The 26,171-nt window shown below is 39.4% G+C and overlaps 1 protein-coding gene and 1 pseudogene across 2 annotated transcripts; one reads left to right on the top strand and one right to left on the bottom strand.

Annotated features, from left to right (window-relative positions):
- Window positions 1–24,363, top strand: LOC308240625 (putative P2Y purinoceptor 10; the record flags this gene model as incomplete). Its single annotated transcript, XM_080653956.1, has 2 exons — window positions 1–121; window positions 23,328–24,363. The coding sequence occupies exon 2, from the start codon at window positions 23,377–23,379 to the stop codon at window positions 24,361–24,363; it is 987 nt and encodes a 328-aa protein (XP_080510082.1). The 5' UTR covers window positions 1–121; window positions 23,328–23,376.
- Window positions 13,429–17,361, bottom strand: LOC308240099 (SPARC-like protein 1; annotated as a pseudogene). Its single transcript has 3 exons — window positions 17,358–17,361; window positions 14,597–15,200; window positions 13,429–14,446 (listed from the first exon to the last, which is right to left on the bottom strand). The product of its transcript is annotated as an SPARC-like protein 1 (transcript).
- Window positions 24,364–26,171: the final 1,808 nt, after the last annotated feature.

The raw sequence follows: 26,171 nt of genomic DNA, 5'->3' as shown, positions 1-26,171 counted from the left end.
ACTTCCTCTTTCAACAACAAATTTGTCAGCTATCAGCAGGATCCGTGTTACCCAGAGTTATATTTTTCATCCCCAGCTTCCTGCAAAGAAACTAGAGTGCTAAACCCTGCAAGTCTCCAAGGTAAGTTACAGTGTAGTATCTGGGAATTGGTGGTTTTGTGTGGGAAGATTGATGGGGGCATGAAGATGCAGGACAGGGGCAAATGTGGGACCATTGTTCAAATTGAAAATGGTCCCTGGTTCATTTCAGATTTCTTGCAGCAAGAGTGATGTTTTCTCTTGAGTAAGACTAGAGTACAAAGTTAAAATTAATGCCACCAGTCCCCACGATAACACAGTAGCATGAAGCCTGTGTTTCAGCTCACTCTTTCCTGAAGGCTCTTTGTTTCTTCATCAACCTAGGAAGTTGGCACAAGTGGTAAGAAAATAGTGTGTTCAGTGAGATTGTTGTAACAACTTCACATATTCAGCCAGAAAAAGAGGATTTAAATTCTTGTTCTGTATTATTTACCTAGCTGCATAATGAAGTTTTTATGTATAATCCCATTGCTTTGGTAAGTTTAGCTCTCATAGATACAGCAAAAGAGAAGAAAAGAACTTGAGATCATAGATTTGGTGGCTGAAGGAGCTCTTAGAGATCCAAATCCTTCACAATACAGATGGAAAAACTGAGAGCCAGTGAAGACACTTAGGAAGACACTTAGGCTAATTCCTCTAGTTAGTGATAGAGCTGGAACTAGGACCTGTGTCTTCTAAATCATGCTCCCTTCCCTGATAACAGCCTGTATCTCCAAGAGAATACTGTGGATGTATTTATAACTATGTTGGATTTTACATTAGGAAAGGAGGTGATAAGCTCTGGTAAAATGATCTCAGTCTGTTCAGAATCATTTTTTGATTTTTTGAAAGGTGACTTTTGACTCAAGTTCAGCCCTACTGGACAAGAGAGCCCCAAATAGAGACACCTATCTCTCAGCGATTCTTGTTCTTATTACTCTGAATGCTTGCAACCTCTTTGATTTTGAGCCAAGATGACTGAGTAAAAAGAAACATCTTTCAGTTGGGGGAGTCCTTAAAGGTGGACTGTGTCACAGCAGTTGGTATCAGGATCATTCTGAATAGAATGATAACAAGCTCTGTTGTGCTTTATTTGGGGGGGGGGGAGAGAGTAGTCTCAGTACCAAGGATCCTGAAAGTGGGACATTTTTATTTTGGTTGTTAAAATGGATGGGGTGGCCCTAGCCGGTTTGGCCCAGTGGATGGAGTGTCCCATGTTCGATTCCTGTCAAGGGCACATGCCTGGGTTGCGAGCTCGATCCCCAGTAGGGGCATGCAGGAGGCAACCAAACAATGATTCCCTCTCATCATTGATGTTTCTATCTCTCTCTCCCTCTCCCTTCCTCTCTGAAATTAATAAAAAAAAATTAAAAAATGCATGGGGTGTCATGACCATTCCTATTAATTGAGTTTATCTCTTAGCAATTGTGACACAGTAAAATTATTCACTGCTAAAAATAGGTGATATCCTGGTATACTGAGGCAGGAAATAGCCTACAGTATATACATAATCAGGTCATGCATTCAGGGTAATTGTCTTTGTAATGGTTTCTGTTGAACACAGGTCCTACTTTGGTCAAAAGTAGTTCCATTTTGGGCTCTTTTGGTCAAGTTGTTGAGTTCAAGTTATATAGTCTGCTCAAATTCTGGCAGTGGTGGAGCATATGATGTCACAAAAGTGAGCATACTACTAGATGGTTTTGGGTGGCCCTTCATAACCAGTTCTGTCTGAGTTAAGTCCATTGGTTTATTATTTATTTATTTATCTATTTTTAATTGAATTTATTGGGGTGACACTGGTTAACAAAATTATACAGATTTTAGGTGTACATTCTACAACACATCATCTGTACACTGTATTTTGTGTTTACCATCCAAGCCAAGTCTCTGTCCATCACCATTTGTGCCCCCTATACCCTCCTCCACGTTCCCCTAATCCTCCTCCCACAGCAATCACCACACTGATGTCTGTGTCCATGAGTTTTTTTTCATCTTTTTTGCTCAATCTCCTCACCCCCTCCCAGCTACCCCATCACTATAGCTGTCAGCCTGCTCTCTATCTATGAGTCTGTTTTTATTTTACTTCTTTGTTCATTTTGTTCATTAGATTACACATATGAGTGAAATCAGATTTGTCTTTCTCTTACTGGCTTATTTCACTTAGCATAATACTCTCAGGTCTATCTATCCTTTTGTAAAAGGTTAAATGTCCTTTTTTTCTTTAACAGCTGAATAGTATTTCATTGGGTAAATAGAACACAGCTTTTTTATCCACTATCTACTGATGGACACTTGGGCTGCTTCCAAATCTTGGTTATTGTAAATAATGCTGCAATGAACACAGGGGTACATATATTTTTTTTAAATTAGTGTTTTGGGTTTCTTTGGATAAATTCCCAGAAGTGGAAACACTGGGTCATAAGGCAGATCCATTTAATTTTTTGAGAAAAACTCAAAACCATACTGTTTTCCACAGTGGCTACACCCATATGTATTTCCACCAATAGTACATGAGGGTTCCTTTTTCTCCACATCCTTGCCAGCACTTGTTTGTTGATTTGCTAACGATAGTCATTCTGACAGGTGTAAGGTGATATTTCATTGTGGTTTTAGTTGGCATTTCTCTGATGAATTGTGATGTTGAACATATTTTCATATGTCTATTGGACATTTATATGTCTTCTTTGGAGAAGTGTCTATTCAGGTTCTTTGCTTGTTTTGTTTTTTTAATTGGATTTTTTGGTTGTGTGTGTATGTGTAGTTTTTTTTAATTAAAATTCTTTATTGTTTAAAGTATTTCATGAGTTTCCTTTCCCCCATTGTATGTGTGTGTATAGTTTTTTTTATTTTTTTTCAAATTTTTATTAAGGTATTATATGTGTACATATCTTACCATTGCCCCCCCACCCCACTCCCATACCTGCCCTCACCCCCAATGTTTTGCATCCGTTGGTTACTCTTATATGCATGCATACAAGTCCTTCAGTTGATCTCTTATTTCCCCCACCTCTCCCTGACCTTACCGCTGTAATTAGACACTCTGTTTGATGCTTTACTGCCTCTGTAACTATCTTTTGGTTCATCAGTTTATAATGTTTTTTATCCCTAAATGAGTGAGATCATGTGGTATTTTTCTTTCATTGACTGGCTTATTTCACTTAGCATAATGTTCTCTAATTCCATCCAGGTGTCTATAAATGGTAGTAATCCCTTCTTTTTTATGGCAGCATAGTATTCCATTGTGTAGATGTACCATAGTTTTCTGATCCAGTCATCTGTTGACGGGCACCTAGGCTGTTTCCAAATCTTAGCTATTGTGTGTATAGTTTTAAATATTAATTTTGTCACCCATTCTAGGACTATTTTTTATTTTTAAAATTTGTATTGATTCTCAGAGAGGAAGTGAGAGGGATAGAGAGACAGAAACATCGATGAGAGAGAAACATCATTAATCGCCTGCCTCTTGACCACTCCCTATTGGGATCAAGCCCACAATCCAAGCATGTGCCTTGACTGGGAACTGAACCAGTGTCCAGGGTAGACGCTCGACCACTGAACCACACTAGCCAGGCTGATGTTTAGTTTTATAAGTTCTTTGTAAATTTTGAATATTAACCCCTTATATGATGTATCATTGCTGAATATGTTCTCCTATTCAATAGGTTGTCGTTTCATTTTGTTGATGGTTTCCTTTGTTGTGCAAAAACTTTTTAGTTTGATGTAGTCCCATATGTTTATTTTTTCCCTTGTCTGAGGAAATATCAGAAAAATATTGCTATGAGAAATGTTTGAGATTTTACTGCTTATTTTTCTTCTGGGATTTTTATGGTTTTGAGTATAACAGGTTAGTCTTTAAACTATTTTGAATTTATTCTTGTGTATGGTGTAGGAAGGTGGTACAATACCCACAAATCAATAAATGTGATGCAGCACATAAACAAAATGCAGGATAAAAATCACATGATTATACCAACAGAGGCAGAAAAAACATATGACCATATCCAACACCCATTTATGATAAAAACTGTCAGCAACTTTGGAATAGAGAGAATATACCTCAATGTAATAAAGGCCATCCATGACACACCCACAGCCAACATCATACTCAATGGGCAAAAACCACAAGCATTTTCTTTAAGATCATCAACAAGACAGGTTTATCAGCTTTCAGCACTCATTCAGCTGGTGTCTTAAGAGGCAGGGAAATCTATAGTCCTCTGTCACAGCTCTAACAAAGAGAACAAATCTCCCTGTTGCGAAACCACCCTTTGTAAGAATTCTAATAATCAGGGCAATTACTGGAAGTTAACCTATACTTTATTTAAAAAATATATTTGGTCAAAAGTTTAATTACAATCTAAATCATGGATTTTGCAAGACATTTTCATCTAGTTTGGTTCACATGTATCATAGGTGAGTGATGAAGTAGATGGATTAATATACAGAGAGCCAAGAAGTATTGGTTTTAGCTCAAGTCCTCCTAGTGACTCATTCTGTGGCCTTGAGCAAGTTGCTTTATGTAGAGGGCCCCCTGGGAAGGCACATGGGCATTCTTTAATTATTGTCAGCTGAACCCAAGGCGACAGGCAAAGCCACGCCCTGGGAACACGCCTTGCCAAAAGGGCAAGGGTGTTGTCAGCTTGACCTTTATTTCAGCCTGTGGTGTGGGGAAGTGGTTTTGATATCTAAATCCAGCCTAGCACCAGGAATGCTCAGGGCCTACTCAAGAATGCAAATAATCTCCTTTTGTCTTGACCTTTTGGTGAAACTTCCTGGTATTTGGGATATAAAATAAACTCACTGGATTGGCTCTGGGTCACTGTCCCTGTCTCTCCATCAGAAGAAGACGGTGGTCCCACCTGGTCCCAGCTTTTTCCTTCTATCTCTGTGTCTTGTCTCTTTCTTTTATTTCTCATTCCCCAGCCACCCCTACTCAGGAACTGGACCTGCTCTCTAGCTGCGCTGGATGCGGAAAGAGAGAAATACCTACAGCTTTATTTCTCTGGATTTCAATATTATAATCTATAATAAGAGGAAAAGTTTGAAATAGAAAATCTTTAATTTCCTTCCTAGCAATACAATGATTTGACTCTACACACTTAGGCACCTTAGAAGAGCTATATATCATGAAGTGATAAATAATGGGACCATAGTATAGAAATTAGCTAGAGAGAATCTTTTGGAAATATAGTCTATATCTTGAAGGGAACCCATTAACTTTTGCCAAGGACCATTATACTCTTTTCAGAATAATTTTACCATGAAATCCTCAACTTTTAGCCCATAGGCAAGTGTTTTGCAAGTAAATTATTTTTTTAAATGATAAAATCAGACAACAAATAAGGGGAATGATTCTGAAATCTGATTTCCACAATGACAATGTCATCCAAACAGTATTTCTCAATCTTTTAAAACCAAACTTTCCTTTGAAAAACATAAAAATATTTCACAAGAACTCCTAGAAAAACCTACTCCATCAGATTAAAGTTTTCCAAGTATAGCCAAAAATATTTTGTAGACCTGTATTTTCATCAGTTTGTATTTTAGGGAAATTATTTTTATTTCCAGATATATTTTCTATAATAAGAAATATTATTTTTTTTAAAGTAACACATGCTTCCAACCCTTAAACTTTAAGAATTATTGCTTTAGTACTGCTGGCCATCTCTCATAACTCTACTTTTTGGGGCATTTGCTAAACCCAGAAAAGTACAGAATTCAACCAAAGGCCCATGGATATTACTTTTGTACAAGTAAAGCTGAAATGAACTAACATTTATTTAATGTCTACTGTGTACCAGACATGAAAATTGTTACTTTTTTATAAATGAAGAAACTGAAGCCCAGAGATATGATGTGAGTTGTTTCAGGCTAGAGAGCTGATAACTGCATCAAGATATGGCCCCAGATTTTCCCAAAGGTCATAATTCTTTCTATACTCAAAATGCTGCCCCAACTGCTAAAATGATACCTAATTAGGCCTTTCAAAATTATTTTATAAATCTGATAAAGTTACATGCAGGCAAGTTTAATTCAAACTTTGAGGTATTAGTTTGTGAATAGTCTAATTATCTTAATTCATTTCAAGGATAAACATAATTTTCACTTCTTTGAATTTATAGAAAAATGTATATAGGCTACATAATATATCCAAAAGTTCATGGGTTATTTAGAGTTGATTTTAATTAATTCAGGAAACAGTAGAGTTCCAAATTTCAGTTGGTCTTCTTTACTTACGTTTGTGAGTGATTGAATGAAGGACACCCTGTTCATGGGGGTCAGACTGCGTTGAGTAATTCATGTGAGATTTTTTTTTTGTTCAAAGAAGAAGAAAAATATTTTAAAGCAATTTAGGTTCCAAAATGGCCTGTAAAGGTTGTCCCCTAGAGCGTGAGCAGGGCCCCCATCAACAATCTTTCCCTATTTAATTTTCCTTTTTCCCAAAAAAATAAGCCCACATATTGGCACTATCATCAAAGAAAATAAGATAAGCAAATTTGACAAACATGTTTACTTGGTGGTATTAGTGACATAATAAGGAATGAAAAGAGGGGGAACTGATAGGGTAAAACTTTGCAAAGTTGTACTAGAAAAAGAGCATTCACCTTGATGCCAGAGGTCTAGGTTTTACCCCTTTACTCTGTCACTTGATAACCTTATGTCTTCAGGTAAATTAAGTCACTTTTTTGAGCCCCAGTTTCCTGATTTTAAAATGGGGATGTCTTCTGACCTTATTATTTATAATATATACTTTAACAACAATTAAGAGAAGTTATAGATCCTCCTATATAATAAAAGCGTAATATGCAAACTGACCAAACGGTGGAATGATTGGTTGCTATGATGCGCACTGACCACCAGGGGGGCAGACGCTCAACGCAGGAGTGCCGCTCAGCCAGAAGCTGGGCTCACGACTGGCAAGCCCAGCAGCAGGGAGCCTCTCCCACCTCTGACGCAGGCAGGCGGGTAAGGAGCAAGGGGTACCGGACTGCGAGAGCCCTGGACTGAGAGAGGGATGTCTGACTGCCAGGGATCAGATCTAAACTGGCAGGCAGACATCCCCGGTCCTGGATGGTGAGAGGGTACAGGCAGGGCTGAAGGACCCCCCACTCTCCAGTACATGAATCTCATGCACTGGGTCTCTAGTATTATAATAATAATAATAATAATAATAATAATAATAGTAATAATAATAATAATAACTTTGTGAAGTGTGAATTGTCAGTTTGCTACATCAGTGATGGCTATGTTAGTGCTGGTGGTATTAATGTCAGGGGTTGAGAGGAGCCATGTCCACGAAGTCATGGCAAGTTAGAGTTAGATGGACTTTAAAGATCATCTAGTTAAAAAATAAATGAACAGCCCTAACCGGTTTGGCTCAGTGGATAGAGCGTCGGCCTGCGGACTAAAGGGTCCCAGGTTCGATTCCGGTCAAGGGCATGTACCTGGGTTGCGGGCACATCCCCAGTGGGGGGCATGCAGGAGGCAGCTGATCGATGTCTCTCTCTCTCATCGATGTTTCTAACTTTCTATCCCTCTCTCTTCCTCTCTGTAAAAAATCAATAAAATATATTTAAAAAAATAAAAAATAAATAAATGAACAAACAAAATTGAAGCAGACTCATAGACACAGACAGCAGACTGGTGGTTGCCAGAGGGAAGAGGGGTTGGAGGACTGGTGAAAAAGGTGAAAAGGTGAAAGGATTAAGAAGTAAAATTGGTAGTTATAAAATTGTCAGGGATTTGTAAATTAAAGCATAGGAAATGTAGTGGACAATATTGTGATAACTAAGTATGGTGTCAGTTGGGTACTGGAAATATTGATGGGATACTTTGTACTAGTAAAGTATATGATTGTCTAACTGCTCCAATCTACACCTAAAACCTTGTTCTAATGTTAGGGAGAAAGAGAATGATAAATAAATTTAGGGCATGGCCCCTGACTTCACAAGCTCACAGCCCACTATGGAGAGATCCATAAGTAGTTAACAATATAAGAGTTATCATAAGACAGACTATTTGTTAGGTTAAGGATATTTACTGAATGACTATGTGCCACTCATCCTGCTAGGTTCTACAGACTTAAAGATGAGTAAGACATGGTCTCTGCCTTCAAAATTATCATAGATGAGTCAGAAATACAGAGATATAAATGAGAAAATATAATATAATGCAGTGAGTGTACTGTTAAAAGCAATTTCTGTGGTGGACATGGTAGGCCAGATTTGCACTTTTGATACATCATTTTGGTAGCAGAGTAGAGACAGATTTTAGGAGGGAAATACTTGATTCAGATAGATCAGTTAATTAGTGTTTCAATCTAAAGAAGGTGAGAGAGAGGAGGGATACAAGTTTACAAGTGTTTTAATAATCCAGAGAGATGGAGAATTGAGAGGGAGAGGAATAAAGAGAAAACATGGTTGATTGAATGAAAGAGAAGAGGAGGCCTGGAATTATTCTAAGGATTCTGGGTCTTGTAACTGGATAGATGGTGGTGGATATGCAAAAAATTAAGGAGTATGATGAGTTTTATTTTGGACATATTCATTTAGAGATCCCTGGGAGATATTCAAATAGGAAATCTCAGCTGGAATTTGGGAATATAGGTTTAATATAATGGGCATAGAGACATGAGAGACATCAAGATACGGCTCACAATTGAAGCCATGAAAGTGAATGATGTTACTCATTATAAGAGTGCTGAATAAAAAGAGGTGATGAAGACCTAGGGATGACAAACATTTAAAGGACATACAGATATAAAAGAAAGCATGAGGTAAGAAAAAGTAAACAATAAGTGTAAAGAACTCTTGTGAGTTTATTTAAGAAGAGAAAGAAAGTGTCAAAAAGCTGGAATAAGATGCACAGACCAGATGAAAATTATTTTGGGTGTTGGAGACACATTATGACAAAGATACGACTGAGAGTAGAGGAGAGCATGATGATCTATGAGTAAAATGGAATAATTAATTTTAAATAAAATGGATTGAAAGCATGGGAATTTATCTTAAGCAACAGGAAAAACAGCTGTATTGGGAAGTAAGAAGAATGTAGCTGTAGATTATGTTTTGGCAGAGGACAATAAATAAAATTGAGTTGTTTCTCACTCAACAACCTCAATTTTCTCTGATTTAATAAGTACCCTCTGCAAAGGTGGGTGATGGGAAAACATGAGAGATGATGAAGCTTTAGTAGAGTTGTGAAGGTGCTGAATGGCTACTATGAGAACAGGCGAAGATATTAATCAGAGGTGTGTAAAAAAAGGATGGAACAAAAAAAAATCTTAGACTGGAAATAATAAATTTCTAGTTTGGGCATTCCAAATAGAGCCTGATATTTTTAATGGGTTATTTAGCAATTTAGATAGTAAAAAAGTGGATTATGAACATGATCTTGGACTAAGGCCTTGCCAAGCTGGTGCAACAGAATTTTAAACAAGGAAGTTAAGGGTTCTGTGTGAGAGTATTTAAATTGACCACTTAATCTAGGCTGGGCAGGGGAGGAAGTAAAAAATGGGAGGGTGCTAGGTCAGACCTGCAAAAATGGAAAGATTTAGAAATTTAAGGTCTCTGAGAGTGTATGATACAAATTAGCATGCTGAAATTTGCTGTGCAACTCAGTGATTATAATGTTAGAGAAAGAAAACGATTTGAAAAGTAAGAAATTCATGAAGTTTGGCAGTGAGAACAAATTTATAAAACTTGGAAGAAGGAAGGGGGTAATAGGATCATATTGTCAGGGCAGTTGAATGTTATGAGCTGCTGATCTGAAAGGGATTTGGAAAAGTACAACAACGTGGTGCTTATTAAATTTATGTTGATTAAGTGATGGCTTCCAAGGCAGCCAGAGTCGTCAAAAAGCCATGGGAGAAAGTATGTAAGCAAACTTATTTTTCCTCTATATGTACTTTCCATCCATTGAGAGCTTTGGGAACTACAGATGCAGCCATCTCACTCTCATTCCAGGTCCCATCATAGGTGAGTAGGAAGTCATTTGCTGATGAGATGAGAAAGGTATTCTCTTTACAGAATAACAACCAAAAAAATAAATAAGGGGTTGAGATAATTTTGGAAGGAGATTAGAAGGACTACCCTCTCCTCAAGTTTCAAATAATAATGTTAATGGTACTATGAGACATTGGGTTGTGCTGATTTCTAATCATAGGATATGTCTGACACTTGTGATTCTTAAATTGAGTATTTTTTACTTCTCTCAGGCTTCTACAGGCATGACTTTTTATTTTTATGAATTTTTATTAGAGTACTAGAGGCCTGGTGCATGAAATTCGTGCACTGGGGTGTGTCCCTTAGCCCAGCCTGCACCCTCTCCAATCTGGGACCCCTCAAGGGATGTCCGACTGCCCGTTTAGGCCCAATCCCGGTAGGATCAGGTCTAAACAGGCAGTCGGACATCCCTCTCACAATCCAGGACTGCTGCCTCCCAACTGCTCGCCTGCCTGCCTTCCTGATTGCCCCTAACCACTTCTGCCTGCCAGCCTGATCACCTCCTTACCACTCCCCTGCCAGCCTGGTTGATGCCTAACTCCTCCCCTGCCATCCTGTTTTCCCCTAACTGTCCTCCCCTGCAGGCCTGGTCACCCCTAACTGCCCTCCCCTGCAGGCCTGGTCACCCCTAATTGCCCTCCCCTGCAGGCCTGGTCCCCCCCAACTGCTCTCCCCTGCAGGCCTGGGTCTTCCCCAACTGCCCTCCCCTGCAGGCCTGGTCACCCCTAACTGCCCTCCCCTGCAGGCCTGGTCCCCCCCCACCTGCTCTCCCCTGCAGGCCTGGGTCCCCCCCAACTGCCCTCCCCTGCAGGCCTGGTCACCCCTAACTGTCCTCCCCTGCAGGCTTGATCGCCCCCAACTGCCCTCCTTTGCAGGCCTGGTCCCTCCCAACTGCCCTCCCCTGCTGGCCATCTTGTCACGGCCATCTTGTGTCCATATGGGGGCAGCCATCTTTGATCACATGGAGGCAGCCATCTTGTGTGTTGGAGTGATGGTCAATCTGCATATTACTCTTTTATTAGATAGGAGGATAGAGGCCTGGTGCACGGGTGGTGGCCAGCTGGTTTGCCCTGAAGGGTGTCCCAGATCAGGGTGGGGGTTCCCTTGGGGTGGGAGGTGGCCTGGGTGAGGGGCCTGTGGTGGTTTGCAGGTGGGCCATGCCCCCCGGAGACCTAAGAAGAGGCCTTGGTATCTGGAATTTATTTATCTTCTATAATTGAAACTTTGTAGCCTTGAGCAGAGCCAAGCCTCCTGCTTGCTCCATGGCTGCCACCATTTTTGTTGGGATTTATTTATCTTCTATAATTGAAACTTTGTAGCCTTGAGTGGAGGCCTGGGCCCGCAAGGGTGTGCGGAAAGCTTGGCTTCCTCCATTGCCGGGGAAACCCAAACCTCCTGCTTGCTCCGTGGCCACAGCCATCTTGGTTGGTTTAATTTGCATATTTGCTCCTGATTGGCTGGCGGGCATGGCTTGTGGGTGTAGCAGAGTGATGGTTAATTTGCATATTACTCTTTTATTAGATAGGATTAATACATTGAACAAAATAGATCCAGAGACATAGAATGGAACAGACTGTCGAATCTCAGAGGGAAGGCGGAGGTGGGTGGTTGGGAAAAGATCAACCAAAGAACTTGTATGCATATATGCATAACCCATGGACACAGACAATAGGGTGGTAAAGCCCTGGGGTGGGGGTGAGGGGGGGTGGACCAGAAGGAGTCAATGGGGGGAAAAGGAGGGCATAATGTAATACTTTCAACAATAAAGATAAAAAGACATTGAAAGTAATACACATTCACAACAAAAAAGCATTATTCCATTTTCTTGATGTGTACATGATATTATGGATAAAATGGGCATATCTCATAAATGGATTCAGAGCAATGAGTTAAATTCTGTTCATGAATAGCATACTGTATTTTGCATATATTTACTTAATTTAATTTAATTTAATTTTAAATGCTTTTATTGATTTTTAGAGAGAGAGGAAGGGAGAAGGATAGAGAGATAGAAACATCAGTGAGAGAGAAACATCATCAATTGGCTGCCTTATGCACACCTCCCTCTTGGGATCAATACCCAGGCATATGCCCTGACCTGGGATTGAACTGCGATCTCTTGGTTCCTGGGTCAAAGCTCAACCACTGAGCAACACCAGCCAAGCAGATTTTAAAATTTTATTTCCAAAGTTAATGTTAAATGCCTGGTGCATATACTGTTATCAAGCAGTTACTCTCATTTTCTTCTCAGATATGCAAACATTTTGCTAAATATAGATCTACAAGTATTGTGGCTGCATGTATTTCAGAAGTGGTCAGAACAGAGGAGGATGTTGGAAAGTTTTATTTATTTTTTTATCTTATATGCATACTAGGGGCCCAGTGCACAAACTTGTGCACCTTGAAAGGAACCCTGGGCCGTGAGGCTGTGGTGGGCACAAGGGCGGGTCTGGACCCAACCTCTGCACTCCCAGGCGGCTCCTCCTGCTGCAGCCCCCAGTCTCCTCTCTGCCTACAGCCCCATTCCCACTGTTGCTCCCACACACTGACAATGCTGGCCCTGCTTGCACCACTGATGGTACCGAGTGATTGGGGCTGGTGCCAGCAGCAGTGTGAGCAGGCCGGCGTCATCAGTGGGTATGAGCAGCAGCTGCTGCCCTGATTACCCCTCAGGAGCATGGGGAGGTGGAGAAGCCTTCAGGGGCGATCAGAACCAGTGCCAGGCACAGGCAGCAGGTGCTAGTGACAGCTCTGGTGCTGGCTGTGGGTGCAAGTGGGGCTGTCGCCAGCAACAGGTGCGAGTGGCAACTGCTGGCCCCAATCACTCCTCAGGAGCAGGGGGAGGTGGAGAACCCTGAAGGGCAATCGGGGTTGGCAGCTGCCACTCTCACCTGCTGACGGTGCTGAGTGATTGGGGGGCTGGTGCTGGGCACCAGTAGTGGGTGAGAGCACCCGGTGTGACCACAGCGTGTGGAAGCAAAGAACTTTCAGTAACCACCAGAGGCTCGCCCCAATGACAGCGACTGGCGCCCCACCTTTGTCTGGCACCCCCACTCATCTGCTCCACCATCCCACCACAGCTGACACCCGCCATATTCTGCACTCTGCTGCCTGCTGCAGACACCCACCATGTTCCCCTGGTGGTCAGTGCACATGATAGCAACTGGTTGTTCGGGTGTTCTGCCATTCAGTCTAGTTGCATATTAGGGTTTTATGTATATAGATATGCATAACCCTTGGATACAGACAATAGCCTGGGAGGAGTGGTGGGGGCAGTGTGGATGGGGGGTCAATGGGAAAAGAAATGGAACATCTGTAATACTTTCAACAACAAAGACAAATTTAAAAAAATAAAAAAAGATGATTTTTATCTTTCTTCTCTAATTTCAAAGCAGTGGCCCCATTCCTTCAGGGTGATGTGCTTATCCTTGCTATGATCACACTTATCAAATAAGCAAGTTATGCAGTGTTCTATGGGCACCAGAGATACTCACAAAGGAACTACTTGAAATGTGTCAAGACTCTGCCCATAGGATGTTGGTCAAGTTTAATAAACTGCCAGTGAACAAGATACATATACATGTGGTAGTTTTTCTTCCAGTCCCTTAAGAGAAGGTAGATGAAATGGTCCACAGCTAAGAATCTCTTTTCATCAAGGTAAATTTTCTTGAATTTATTTCTCTGCTTCTCATTTAAATATCCAGCATATTTAGGATTAGGCTCATACAGTTGCATGAGGATATTCTTAGAGGAAACTGAGACACCGCAAAATCCGTACAAGCAGAAATAGATTTTCAGGCTCCAAAATAATCCAGCTGCAGTTGGTGCCCCTTTTTTATCTCCTCCATTCTGTACTTAATAACAAACATATGACAGGAGCTAGCATAGGTCAGTGCCACAAACTTGGTTAAGGAGTTTTGTAGGCAATCAAATCATTGCATCTTGGCAAACACAGTGGGGTTTTCCTGTTGGTCAGCCTTGCATATGTGTTCTCTTTAACACTGGAAGTTCATGCAATATTATACATTGTACACCTCATAGAGCCTTTACTTGAACTTTCATCTTCATTCAGTAAGCTCTCTGCTAATGTTCTGTTTTTCTTTGCTTGTCATATTTTATGTGATAGTAATTGGAATGAACTCTTTTAACCTCCTGGAAGACCTCCCTTGGGATGAAGTAGTTGTCACTTGCACTATGTCTGGGGCCATTATCACCATCATCAGTAGGCTCTATAAGGAAAACCTCAGAAATTTTCTCTCCATCTCCTCAAGGTTGCTGATGATCTCAAGGGCAGGTTCTCCCTCTCGGCTCTGCCATTCAGTATCTTGATTGTGCTTATTGATTTTTGATGCAGTTTCTTCTTCCATTTCTTCATTGGAGTTATCCTCTTCTTGTCCTCAAATTCATCTTTTTTTTTTCTTTTTTCTTGATTGATTGATTGGACTATTCCAAAATATCATCATATTTAGTAGTCTTCTCCCTGTTAGAATGCTTCTTGTGAAATTCTCTCTCATTTTCTTGGTTATTAACTTCACCTTGATTTTTCCTCCCATCTTCTCTCCATTGGAAATGTTTGGATCATGTTCTTGGTTTCCTTGATCACTCAGGTCTTTGCCAAGTTTTCTGCTCCTGTTAAACTGAAGATGTGTATCATTTACAGGCTGTTTTTGGTTTTCCTCTGTCTTTTTGATACTTTCTTGTTGATTAGAATCTACAATGGAGCTAAAATCAGGAGCAAGAGAATCAATGTTCTCTAGGAGTTTTTTCTTTTGAGGCTCACTCATATCTTGGTCCAATGTACCTTCAAATGGTTTATAATCCATATTCTCACTTAAGCCACTTTCACTCTTCTCTTGATCCTGTAATCTCAGTTCTTGGTTGTAACTCTGGTCCTGATCTGCTGACTGGTCATGGTTTTTCTCTTTTGACTGTCATACCAAAGTTTTTCAGCCTTATGTTTAAGATGGTCTCATATGGGTACTATAGTTTACTTTTAATTTTCTGCCTCTTAAAACCTTAAAATGGGCACCATAATGTTGTCAGGCATTACTAACATTTCAGCCTGTTGGATGGAACTCAAGTGATTAGCATTTGGTTGGGAATGATCAGATAGGAAACTTGCATTTTTCCTGTGCTCCACTGGAGAGAGGATGGAGTGGAACAGTGTCCTGTGAGGAGAGACTGGGGTTTGTGGCTCAGGGGAGAGAGCTGAAATGACAGCTACCAGTGTCCCTATGCTTAGTCTCTCTCCCACACTGCAAACTCCGTTTTTCTTGGGTGGAGCACTCAGGCATGACTTTTATAAGTTGTAAAGGATGAGTAATGACAATAACCCATTAGAAAATAAATTTTTAGCAAAGCAAAAGGCAGCAAAAATGTATTTGTTGACATATCAGGGTTTGTATTTTTGCATAATGCTCCCAAATAGGGACTTTAACCTGTCCTGTATGTAATTCAATTCAATTATACTAATTTTCTTTGAGTGCTTACTAAGTAGCAGCCTATGTCTTGCCTATATGGTGATAAACTGAACAGATCTTGTTATGGCACTAATGGAACTAACAGCACAGTTGGTGAAATAGCCAATAAACATGTAAAAAATCTAAATTATAATTGGTGCTATGAAGAGTAAGAATATATATAATTATGTGTAGAACTACCTAGATAGGACTGACAGTGAAAGTCTCTCTGACTAGAAAACTGAGATTAAAAGGAGTCAAACATCTGAAGATCTACAGGAAGATAATTCCTGATAGAAGGAATATCATATGCAGAGGACTTAGTCAGGAACAAAAACTTGGCTTGTTCTAAAAAGTTAAAGTTAAAACATAGAGGATGAGGAAGAGAATGGCATGAGGTTATGTCAAAGGGAACAAGAGCCATATTGGTATGGCATTAAGGCCACAGTGAGAAGTTTGCCCTTGATGAAACAGAGAATCAGTGAAGGATTTTAGGCAGGAGAATGATAAAACATTTCAAAGAAAAATCACTTGGGCCACAATGTGGAAAGGATAAGAATAGGCCAAGCAATGGCATAGTCCTGCCATCAAGAAGTGCAAAATTTAATTAAAGAAACACATCTTAACAGAATCTCAATTAGTGTGGTAATTACCATGATAAAGGTAAGAGAGTATGGAAAGGGTTCCAATTCTAATATACCATCACTATAATATTCTCTCTTTTTTTTTTTTTACTTTAGTGCAACTTATTTAACCTCCCTTAGTCTCAGTTTCCTCATTTGTAATATGGAAATAATCATAGGGCTTCTATGAGGATTAATTACATGATATGTGAAAAGTGCTTAGGCTATAAATAAATGGCAGCCCTCAATAAATAGTAGTCATAATTAATGTTAGCATTAGATACAGTATGGGGAATGAACTACACAGGTCAAAATTGGGATATATGGAGTTCACTAAGGCATCTATCACAATAGTCAAGAGAAATGACTGTGGCCTGGATTAGGATGGCTATAAAGTACACATGAAATAGATACGAATTTAAGATTTTTTAAGGAGGGAGAATCACTTGGTTTCTGATTGGGTGTGGGTAAAATGTAGTGATAGGGGTTGTTTAAATTCTCATTTTCCAACTTGATTGTCTGAGAGGAGAGTCATGCACATATGGAGAAAGGGAACTCAGATTTAGGAGTGAGTCACCAATATCACACTTCATCCTAAAACAGGAAACAACAAAATACATCTAGATTGAAGAGGAGAGAGATTGGCAACACAATGGGCAAAATCAAACCAGAAATAGTCAACAATAGAACCAGCACCAAAGAGAAAGAAAGAGGCAGAGGCAGAGACATAGAGAAGGCACATACTCCAACTTTAGCCCTTCCATTCAGCATTTTCCTGTTAAAGGCTTAGTCTATTCTTCTCTCTTAAATTTCAGAAATTTCACAGATTCTCCACAGAAAGCTAAATGTTTCTTCTCTAAGAGTTTATATGTCTGCCTTGCCACAAACAAATTTCACCATCATATCCGTACCATGGGGATTTTACATATAATTGTCACCAAAAATATTTTTTTGGGAAAAAAACCTTCCTACTTCCCTTTCAGTCTAAAGAAGGGAAGAGATTTTGGAAAGCAGGCCATGCAAATCTCTAAACTCACAATAAAATATTAATTGCAGAGGTATAAGAACCTACAGAAAAAAAAATAAAGTGTAAACTTGACCTCTAGCTTGCTGTTCTGGCCTGATAGAGCTCCATTATTTAATACAAAAGTATCAACAGAATATGTCCCTTTAGTAAGTGAAACTTAGTACACCAGTGAAGCAGAAACAAATACCCATATCTGTAAAAGCAGAAGTGGAGGTGTGATTTGGGTGTGTGCAAGTTGTCCTTATTTTCTTTTTAATTGAAATGCATTTGATTCGTCTTCTGTTGCTCTCTCACAGCCTCTGTATAGATGATAGATGAGAGAAGAAACAGTGCCGATACTAAAGTTAAAGTGGGTGGTGAGGAGGAATTGGCTTAATGTGTGGGGACAAGGGTTTAGTTATTTCTTGATAGCATAACTAGAGTAATCTTAGTGTTATCTCTATATATAAAAGCCTAAGAGACCATCGCAACTGAATGGATGAATGAACAGGCTGCGTGGGGCAACCAGCCCGGCAGGGGGGTTAGTGAGGGGTGACCAAATGACTGAGCAGCAGGCTGCGTGGGGCCACCAGGCCCGCAGGGGGTCAGTGAGGGATGAACAAATGACTGAGCAGCAGGCTGCATGGGGCAAGCAGGCAGGCAGGGGGGTCAATGAGGGGCGACCAAATGACCGAACAGCAGGCTGCGTGGGGCGACCAGGCCCACAGGAGGGGGCAGTTGGGGGCAACCAGGCTAGCAGGGGGGCAGTAAAGGGTGACCAGGCTGGTGGGGGAAGTTGAGGGTGACTAGGCCTGCATGAGGGGCAGTTAGGGGCAATCAGGCAGGCAGCCAGGTGAGCAGTTAGGAGCCAGTGGTCCTGGATTGTGAGAGGGATGTCCGACTACCGGTTTAGCTCGATCCCGAGGATCAGGCCTAAACCAGCAGTCGGCCATCCCCTGAGGGGTCCCGGATTGGAGAGGGTGAAGGCTGGGCTGAGGGGACTCCCCCATGCATGAATTTGTTGCACCGGGCCTCTAGTAAGATAATAAGGTTCTCTATGTTATTAAAAAGATTCTGACATAATGTACCCTTCAAGTGTCACGATGAACCCCATTCTATTATCTAGTCCTTCTGAGCAAAAAGAGGCAAGTGGTGTAGTGGAAATAGCATACTGTAGACTTTGGATCAAGTCAGGTGTGATAGTAATTTTCATTTTTACCATTTTCCAGTTTTGTTAACTCAGGCAATTTACTGAACCTCTCTGAACTTCAGTTGCCTCATCTGCACGATGACAATAGTAATAGTACCCACCTCTGAGGACAGTTGTGAGAATTTAATTAGATAATGCATATAAAAAATTCCATTTCAGATTCTGTGGTACATCACTGATAGTCAAACTATGATAATTACTAGTATTTTCTGTCTTTTACCTGTGATCATTCCTTAACCCTCTTTTCTAAGTCATGCATTCATAAGCAAAAAGACTGCATGATTTTGTAGAACACAGCAAAGATAGTCCAAATAGAAAGAATGGAATACTAGTATAAGGGGCAGAAAAATGAAAAGCACTGTTTAGAGTAATGGTAGCTCATAATGTGGGCTCTCTTTTATCTGTTAATTAATCACTTGGGATCCTGTTCTTTTAGCCTATTTCCTGGAGCAAGACTTAAAAAATGTAGAAAGGCAATCTGCTACTTACAAGGAGAATCTAAAAGCAGGCCTATCCTGTTTTTTTTTTAATGGCATTTTAATTTTATTTTTCAATTATAATTAATATTAATATTGTTTTATATAAGTTTTAGGTGTATAGCATAGTCTGACATCCTCTGAGGGTTCCCAGAGTGCGAGAGGGCACTCTTCAAAGTTGCTGTTGCTCGGCAGCTCCTGCATTGAGCATCTGTCCCTTGGTGGTCAGTGCGCATCATATCTACCAGCTGGTCGGCTGATGGGTTGGTTGCTTAGCCTTTTATATATAGAGACTATTGATTATAGTCCCTATGCTGTATTTTACACCCCATGATTATTTATAACTTGCCTTAAAGATTTTACCAAAAATGCTATAGAATTGATAAATGAACTCAGTAAAGTATCAGGATAGTTGCATTTTATACTCTAATAATAAACTATAAAAAAGCAAGATTAGGACAGCAATCTTACTTACAATTGTATAAAAAATAGAATAAATATCTGCCCAGCCAGTGTGGCTCAGTGGTTGAGCGTCGACCCATGAACCAGGAGGTCACGGTTTTCAATTCCTAGTCAAGGCACATGCCTGGGTTGTGGACTCAGTCCCCAGTAGGGGGGCATGCAGGAGGCAGCCAATCAATGATTCTCTCTCATCATTGATATTTACATATCTCTCTCCCTGAAATCAATAAAAGCAGATTAAAAAATAAAATACCTAAGAATAAATTTAACCAAGGAAGTAAAAGTCATATACTTAGAAAATTATGACAATGAATAAAAAAATACAAATAAATGGAAGCATATATTGTCCTGATGGATAGGAAAAATTAACACTGTTAAAATGGTCATACTACCCAGAGCAATCTATAGATTTAAAGCAATCTCTATCAAAATAAAAATGGAATTTTTCACAGAAATACAAGAAATAATTCTAAAATGTATATGCAACCACAAAAGATGCTGAATAGCCACAACAATCTTGAGAAAGAACAAAGTTGGAGTTATCATGCTACCTGATATCAACCTATGCTACAAGGCTATAGTAATCCAAACGGCATGGTACTGGCATAAAAACAGGCATATAGATCAATGAAATAGAATAGACAGCCCAGAATAAACTCACATATATATGGTCAATTAATATATGAAAAAGGAGGCAAGAATGTACAATGGGATTAAGACAGGAATAACTATGTATTGTATCCGATTTATTGTGATGATCACTTAGTGAGTTATATAATGTCTAATCTCTGGAGAGTATATCTGAAACTAATATGTTGTATATCAACTATAGTTGAAAAATAAAAAATGATTTAAATAAACATTATAAAAAGAAAAATGGTGTTGGGAAAACTGAACAGATACATGAAAAAAATAAAACTAAACCGCCTGTTTATACCATATACAAGAATAAACTCAAATGAAATAAAACCTTACATGTAAGACCCCAAACAATAAAACTCCTAGATAAAAAACATAGGCAGTAAACTCTCTGACACTGCTCTTAGTAATATTCTTTCTGATATATCCCTTTGGCAAGGGAAACAAAAAAGAGAAAAAAATAAACAATTGTGACTACAGTAAACTAAAAAATTTTGCACAGTAAAAGATACCATTAAGAAAAACTAAATTTCAACCTATTGAATGCAAGAATATATTAACCAATTATACTTCCAATAAAGGGTTAATATAAAAAATTGATAAAAATACTCATACAACTCAACACCTAAAAAACAAACAATCCAATTAGAAAATGTCCAGAGGACTTGAATAGACATCTTTCCAAAGAGGACATAGAAATGACCAATAGACATATGAAAAGTTGCTCAATATAACTAATCATCAAAGAAAAGTAAATTAAAACCTCAATGAGACACCACCTCACACCTATAAGAATGTCTATCATCAATAAATCAACAAACAAATGTTGTGAAAGATGTGGAGAAAAGGGAATCCTCATGGACTGTTGGTGGGAATGTAGATTGGTGCAGCCATTATGGAAAACAGTATGGAGAATCCTCAAAAAAAATAAAAATGGAACTGTCTTATGACCCAGCAATTCCACTTCTGGGTATACACTGAGTGGCCAGATTATTATGATCTCTGAATGCATAATAATCTGGCCACTCAGTGTGTGTATATATATTAGAGGCCCGGTACATGAATTCATGCATGGGTGGGGTCCAGCCAGCCTGGCCGGGGTTGGGGGGACATGGGCATTTGGCCGGCCTGCCTGCTGGTCGAACTCCTGGTGGAGGGGACAATTTGCATATTAGCCTTTTATTATATAGGATATACACTGAGTGGCCAGATTATTATGAGTTCAGAGATCATAATAATCTGGCCACTCAGTGTATATCCAAAGAAACCCAAAACACTAATTCAAAATAACAGACTGATAGTTGCTAGAGGGGAAGGAGTTTAAGGGACTGGGTTAAATAGGTGAAGGGATTAAGAAGTACAATTGTTAGTTACAAAATAGTCATAGGAAAAAACAAGCAAAAAACAAAATAGTCATGGGGTTATAAAGTACAGTATAGAGAATATAAGTCAATAATATTGCAGTAACTATGTTGGTGGCAGAATTATCAGGGTCAAACCAGAAAGGTTTTGTACAGCAAAGGAAACCATCAATAAAATGAAAAGACAACCTACCAACTGGGAGAAGATATTTGCCAATGATAAATCTGATAAGGGGTTAATATCCAAAATTTATATAAAAACTCATACAACTCAAAACAAACAAACAATCCATTTAAAAAGTGGGCAGAGGCCCTGGCTGGTTTGACTCAGTGGATATAGCGTCGGCCTGCAGACTGAAGGGTCCTTGGTTCCATTCCAGTAAAGGGCACATACATTGGTTGCAGGCTCCTCCCTGGCCCGGGCCCTGGTCAAGGCTGGTGCAGGAGGCAGCCAATCGATATGTTTCTTTCACATTGATGTTTTTCTCTGTTTTTCCCTCTCTCTTCCATTCTCTCTAAAAATCAATGGAAAAATATCCTCGGGCGAGGATTAAAAAAAAAAAGTGGGCAGAGGATCTGAATAGACATTTGTCCACTCCCTTTTTATAAACTTAAAGTAATCAAAACAACATAAAAATAATAACAACAAAAAACCTTACTTCACCTGAGGAATAACCTCACTGCATTATTTCTTCCACTTCTAGCTCTAACTGTAATAAACATTCTTGCAAATTGGAAAAAAGCTATGTTTGTAAAATTTGTCTTTGAAAGAAAAAGGAATGAAGAGAAGAATGTGTATAAATGTTAGGCATATTTTCCTCTTATTAGATCTCTGTTCAGTGGCTTTGTGGCTTTAATGACCTGGGCCTTGCTTCTTCTACCGGTATTATGTGTAGAATGAATTAAATGATTTTCAAAGTTCAGTCTAAAATTTTACAAAAGAGGTAAAGTAAAATAATAAGTTTGCTGCTTTTTAGCCATTCTTATTTGTAGACAGCCTGCATAAACCCAATAAATCCACAGCCAGACCTTGAGAAGTCCTAAATATTTTATATTTCCCAGGCCCTACACATGATACATAATAGAAACCATACTAAATCATAAAAAAAGATTAAAGAAGTCCAAAGGTCTTTTACTCTTTATGATGACTACTTCAATGAAAAAAAAACACAACACATTAACTTTTAAATTGTTTCCAATAAATGATTTTGGTGGCCTGTTTTGCTGGTGCCTTAATCAATGTTTACTCTGACTGTTGGATAATCTGTCATGTTCATGATGTTACACCAGTACAGAATTCCCTTACACAAAGAATTACTCTCTTCTCTTCCAGACCACATAAGGGGAAAGATCCCAGTTCAGCTTCTAAATTCATATACTATTACTGAATTTTTAAATGTAAATTTCAAATTGGACCTAAGCCTAGAGAAAGACATAAAGTGCATGAGAACCACAAGCTATTGTGATAGAATAATGAGGAGATAACATTCCTAACCATTGAAAATTAGCCAGGATACTGGAAATGCAGGCTAAGAAAAACAGGGCCATTTTCCAAGTATTGTGGTGTCAAGATAGGAAGTCAGCGTCCAATGGGCAAGGTAGCAGACAAAGGAGAGGCAAAGGGACATAAAAGTGAAGCTAGATTTCTATCATTACAAATGAGAATGACTGAGCAGTATTTACTTTATCCAAGGCTTTTGCAAGATAAATTTGGACACAAAAGAAACAAACTCAAATGTCACACCCATTTTGCTGTGGTGAGAACAATAGACTGACTATTTCAGGACATCCTTGCCTGCAAAAGACAACTTTCAATATCTGGGAAAGCAGTTTGGGGGCAATTCCATGTTTCTCTAACTGATTCATTGGGTGACTTTAGATCAATAGTATATTTTCCTTGAGCATTAGTTTATTCATCTGCAAACAGGTTTCTTCTAATTATAATATTCTATGTCTTTTTAAATGTGAAAATAAATCTCAGTGAAAGAACTGGTTAACCATTAAACTTTTTTTTTCTTTGGTTTGGGCAGGGATCATAACTCTACGACTTACCTTAATGAATATACTGAAATATTCAAGATGCATAACAACAGTGCTATCGATGCTGTGACTAAGTGCAGTGCCACTAATGTGACATTTCAGTACACTCTCTATGCAACCACCTACATCCTCATATTCATCCCTGGTCTTCTGGCTAACAGTGCAGCCTTGTGGGTTCTGTGCCGCTTCATCAGCAAGAAAAATAAAGCCATCATTTTCATGATCAACCTCTCTGTGGCTGACCTTGCTCATGTGCTCTCCTTACCCCTCCGGATTTACTACTACATCAGCCACCAGTGGCCTTTCCAGAGGACCCTTTGCCTGCTGTGCTTCTACCTGAAATATCTCAACATGTACGCCAGCATTTGCTTCCTGACCTGCATCAGCCTTCAGAGGTGCTTCTTTCTCCTGAAGCCCTTCAGGGCCAGAGTCTGGAAGCGTAGGTATGATGTGGGCATCAGTGCTGTCATCTGGGTCATTGTGGGCACTGCCTGTTTGCCATTTCCCATCTACAGAAGCACAGACTTAGCCAACAATACTGAATCCTGCTTTGCTGATCTTGGATACAAGGAAATGAGTCTAGTATCTTTGGTTGGGATGATCACAGTTGCTGAACTGGCAGGATTTGTGATTCCAGTCATCATCATCGCATGGTGTACCTGGAAAACCACCATATCCTTGAGACAGCCACCAATGGCTTTCCAGGGAATCAGTGAGAGGCAGAAAGCATTGCGTATGGTTTTCATGTGTGCTGCAGTCTTCTTCATATGCTTCACTCCCTATCATATTAACTTTATTTTTTACACCATGGTAAAGGAACGTATCATTATCAGTTGTTCCATTGTCAAAAGCACACTGTATTTTCACCCTTTTTGTCTATGCCTTGCAAGTCTTTGCTGCCTTTTGGATCCAATTCTCTATTATTTCATGGCCTCAGAGTTTCGTGACCAACTCTCCCGCCATGGCAGTTCTGTGACCCGTTCCCGCCTCATGAGCAGGGAGAGTGGTTCATCAATGATTGGCTAAAAATAAAATAACTTTTCAATTATGACTTTGTTTAACTATGTTTTCTGTTTTGCTACTTGCAATGACCACCAGGGGGCAGACGCTCAATGCAGGAGCTGCCGAGCTGCAGTGACTTGGCAGTGGCAGTTCTCTGGTGACACCCCCCAGAACCAGAGAGGACAGAGCCCAATTCCTTGCTGGGCTGTGCAATTCCACCTTCGGCCGTGGGTTATGTTGCTGCTGGGGCACTGTGGGCCCCGAATCTGGTTTACTGCACACTTGTGTTTGTGTTCAACACCCTGTATGATAGCAACTTTGCAGAGTGCCCTCTACATACTCTGGGACCCATATATATATTAATTATATATGATTAAATATTAATTAGAAGAAATATTTTTAAATTGCCAGTGCGCGTCGGACATACAGCTCGTCACTTAGTCATTCTGTATGTTGGACATACAGCTCGTCACTTAGTCAGCTGTATGTCCGACGCGCACTGGCAATTTAAAAATATTTCTTCTAATTAATTTCCTTTCAATGTGCATGAATCCATGCACCGGGCCACTAGTTTAAAATAAAAGACAGGCAAATGAGAGGCAGTCAGAGCCTATATGTCCTTGTTAAAATGTATTCTGTGTTATTTCTAATTTTTGAGCCACCATGATCCAAGTAATTTTGCTGCTTGTCTTAAGTTTTGTTTTTCTGCATCTAGTATAACATTTACATGCCAGGAACAAAAGCTACAATATTAAACCAGTAACACTGATTAGGAACAGAAAAAAATGTCTGACACTAGACAAGGAAGGGCCCAAAGGGAACAAGCATCCCAGCCAACTGAAAAACCCTTTCATGTATTATCATATTTTTTTTTATTAAGCTTGTTATATGTTTTTCTTCCTTCATCCACTGTAACTTGTACTTTACGATATGTTTGGTCAGATGAATTAAAACTTTCTACTATTTTATTATCTAGAAGCTCTAATTTTTCTTCTGGGCAGTTAGTTTCATCCATTCCTATATTTAGACATTACTCATTTAAAATACTCATCTAGATTAGATCCATATATAATTCTCCTAGAGGAATTATTAGGGAGGTGTTCTTGGAGAGGTTTGTCTAAGATGGGTCCTTTATAATACATATAGCCAGAAAAAAATGTACCAAAGCTTATATTGATAATAGAAGAAGTCCAGTGTATGCCCAACAAAGCATTCATTCATTATCATAGCTGATAATCAGAATATTAGTTTAGTAGATGGGAAAGATTTACAGGTACCTAAGTTAAAATTTTTCATGTCTAATAAGGGAAGGGGTCTGGGGAGACAGATATTGTTCCCACTAGGAAACCATAAGAAGGATAATAAAAATCACTTTATATACATTCAATCAAAAACAATTAGGTGATATAAGAACAAAGTTTGAGCAGCATTAATTTGTGAGCATACAGGCCTTGTTGAAGTCTTGGAATAGCTGCCTGCCTTCTTCGAGGCTGGTAGCTTCTCATCCTTGAGATGAAGGCCAGTGTCAGAGACAGGGGCAGATGCCCATTTGTGGTTAGGTACCTGATAAGGTAAAGTCCCTTTAACACTGTTGGAGAGAGTCTTTCATTAATGTCTTTCCCAGTGGACAAAAACCTCCCACTTGTAAATTGTGGTCTTTGAATCTTTGTCTTTTGGGAATACTGTGAAATGAATGTTGCTAATTTATCAGTTATTTTAATGCAGAATGTCTGCTTTTTAGTTCCTAATATTGGGAGAAACAAAAGATTTAAAAATCAGCAATATTTTAAACAGAGTCATAAGAATAATAATTATTCTCAATTCATTTAGTC

Source organism: Plecotus auritus (genome assembly GCF_963455305.1).
Source record: "Plecotus auritus genome assembly, chromosome: X".
NCBI classification, from domain to species: Eukaryota; Metazoa; Chordata; class Mammalia; order Chiroptera; family Vespertilionidae; genus Plecotus; species Plecotus auritus.
This window is presented reverse-complemented; position numbering and strand designations above follow the sequence as displayed.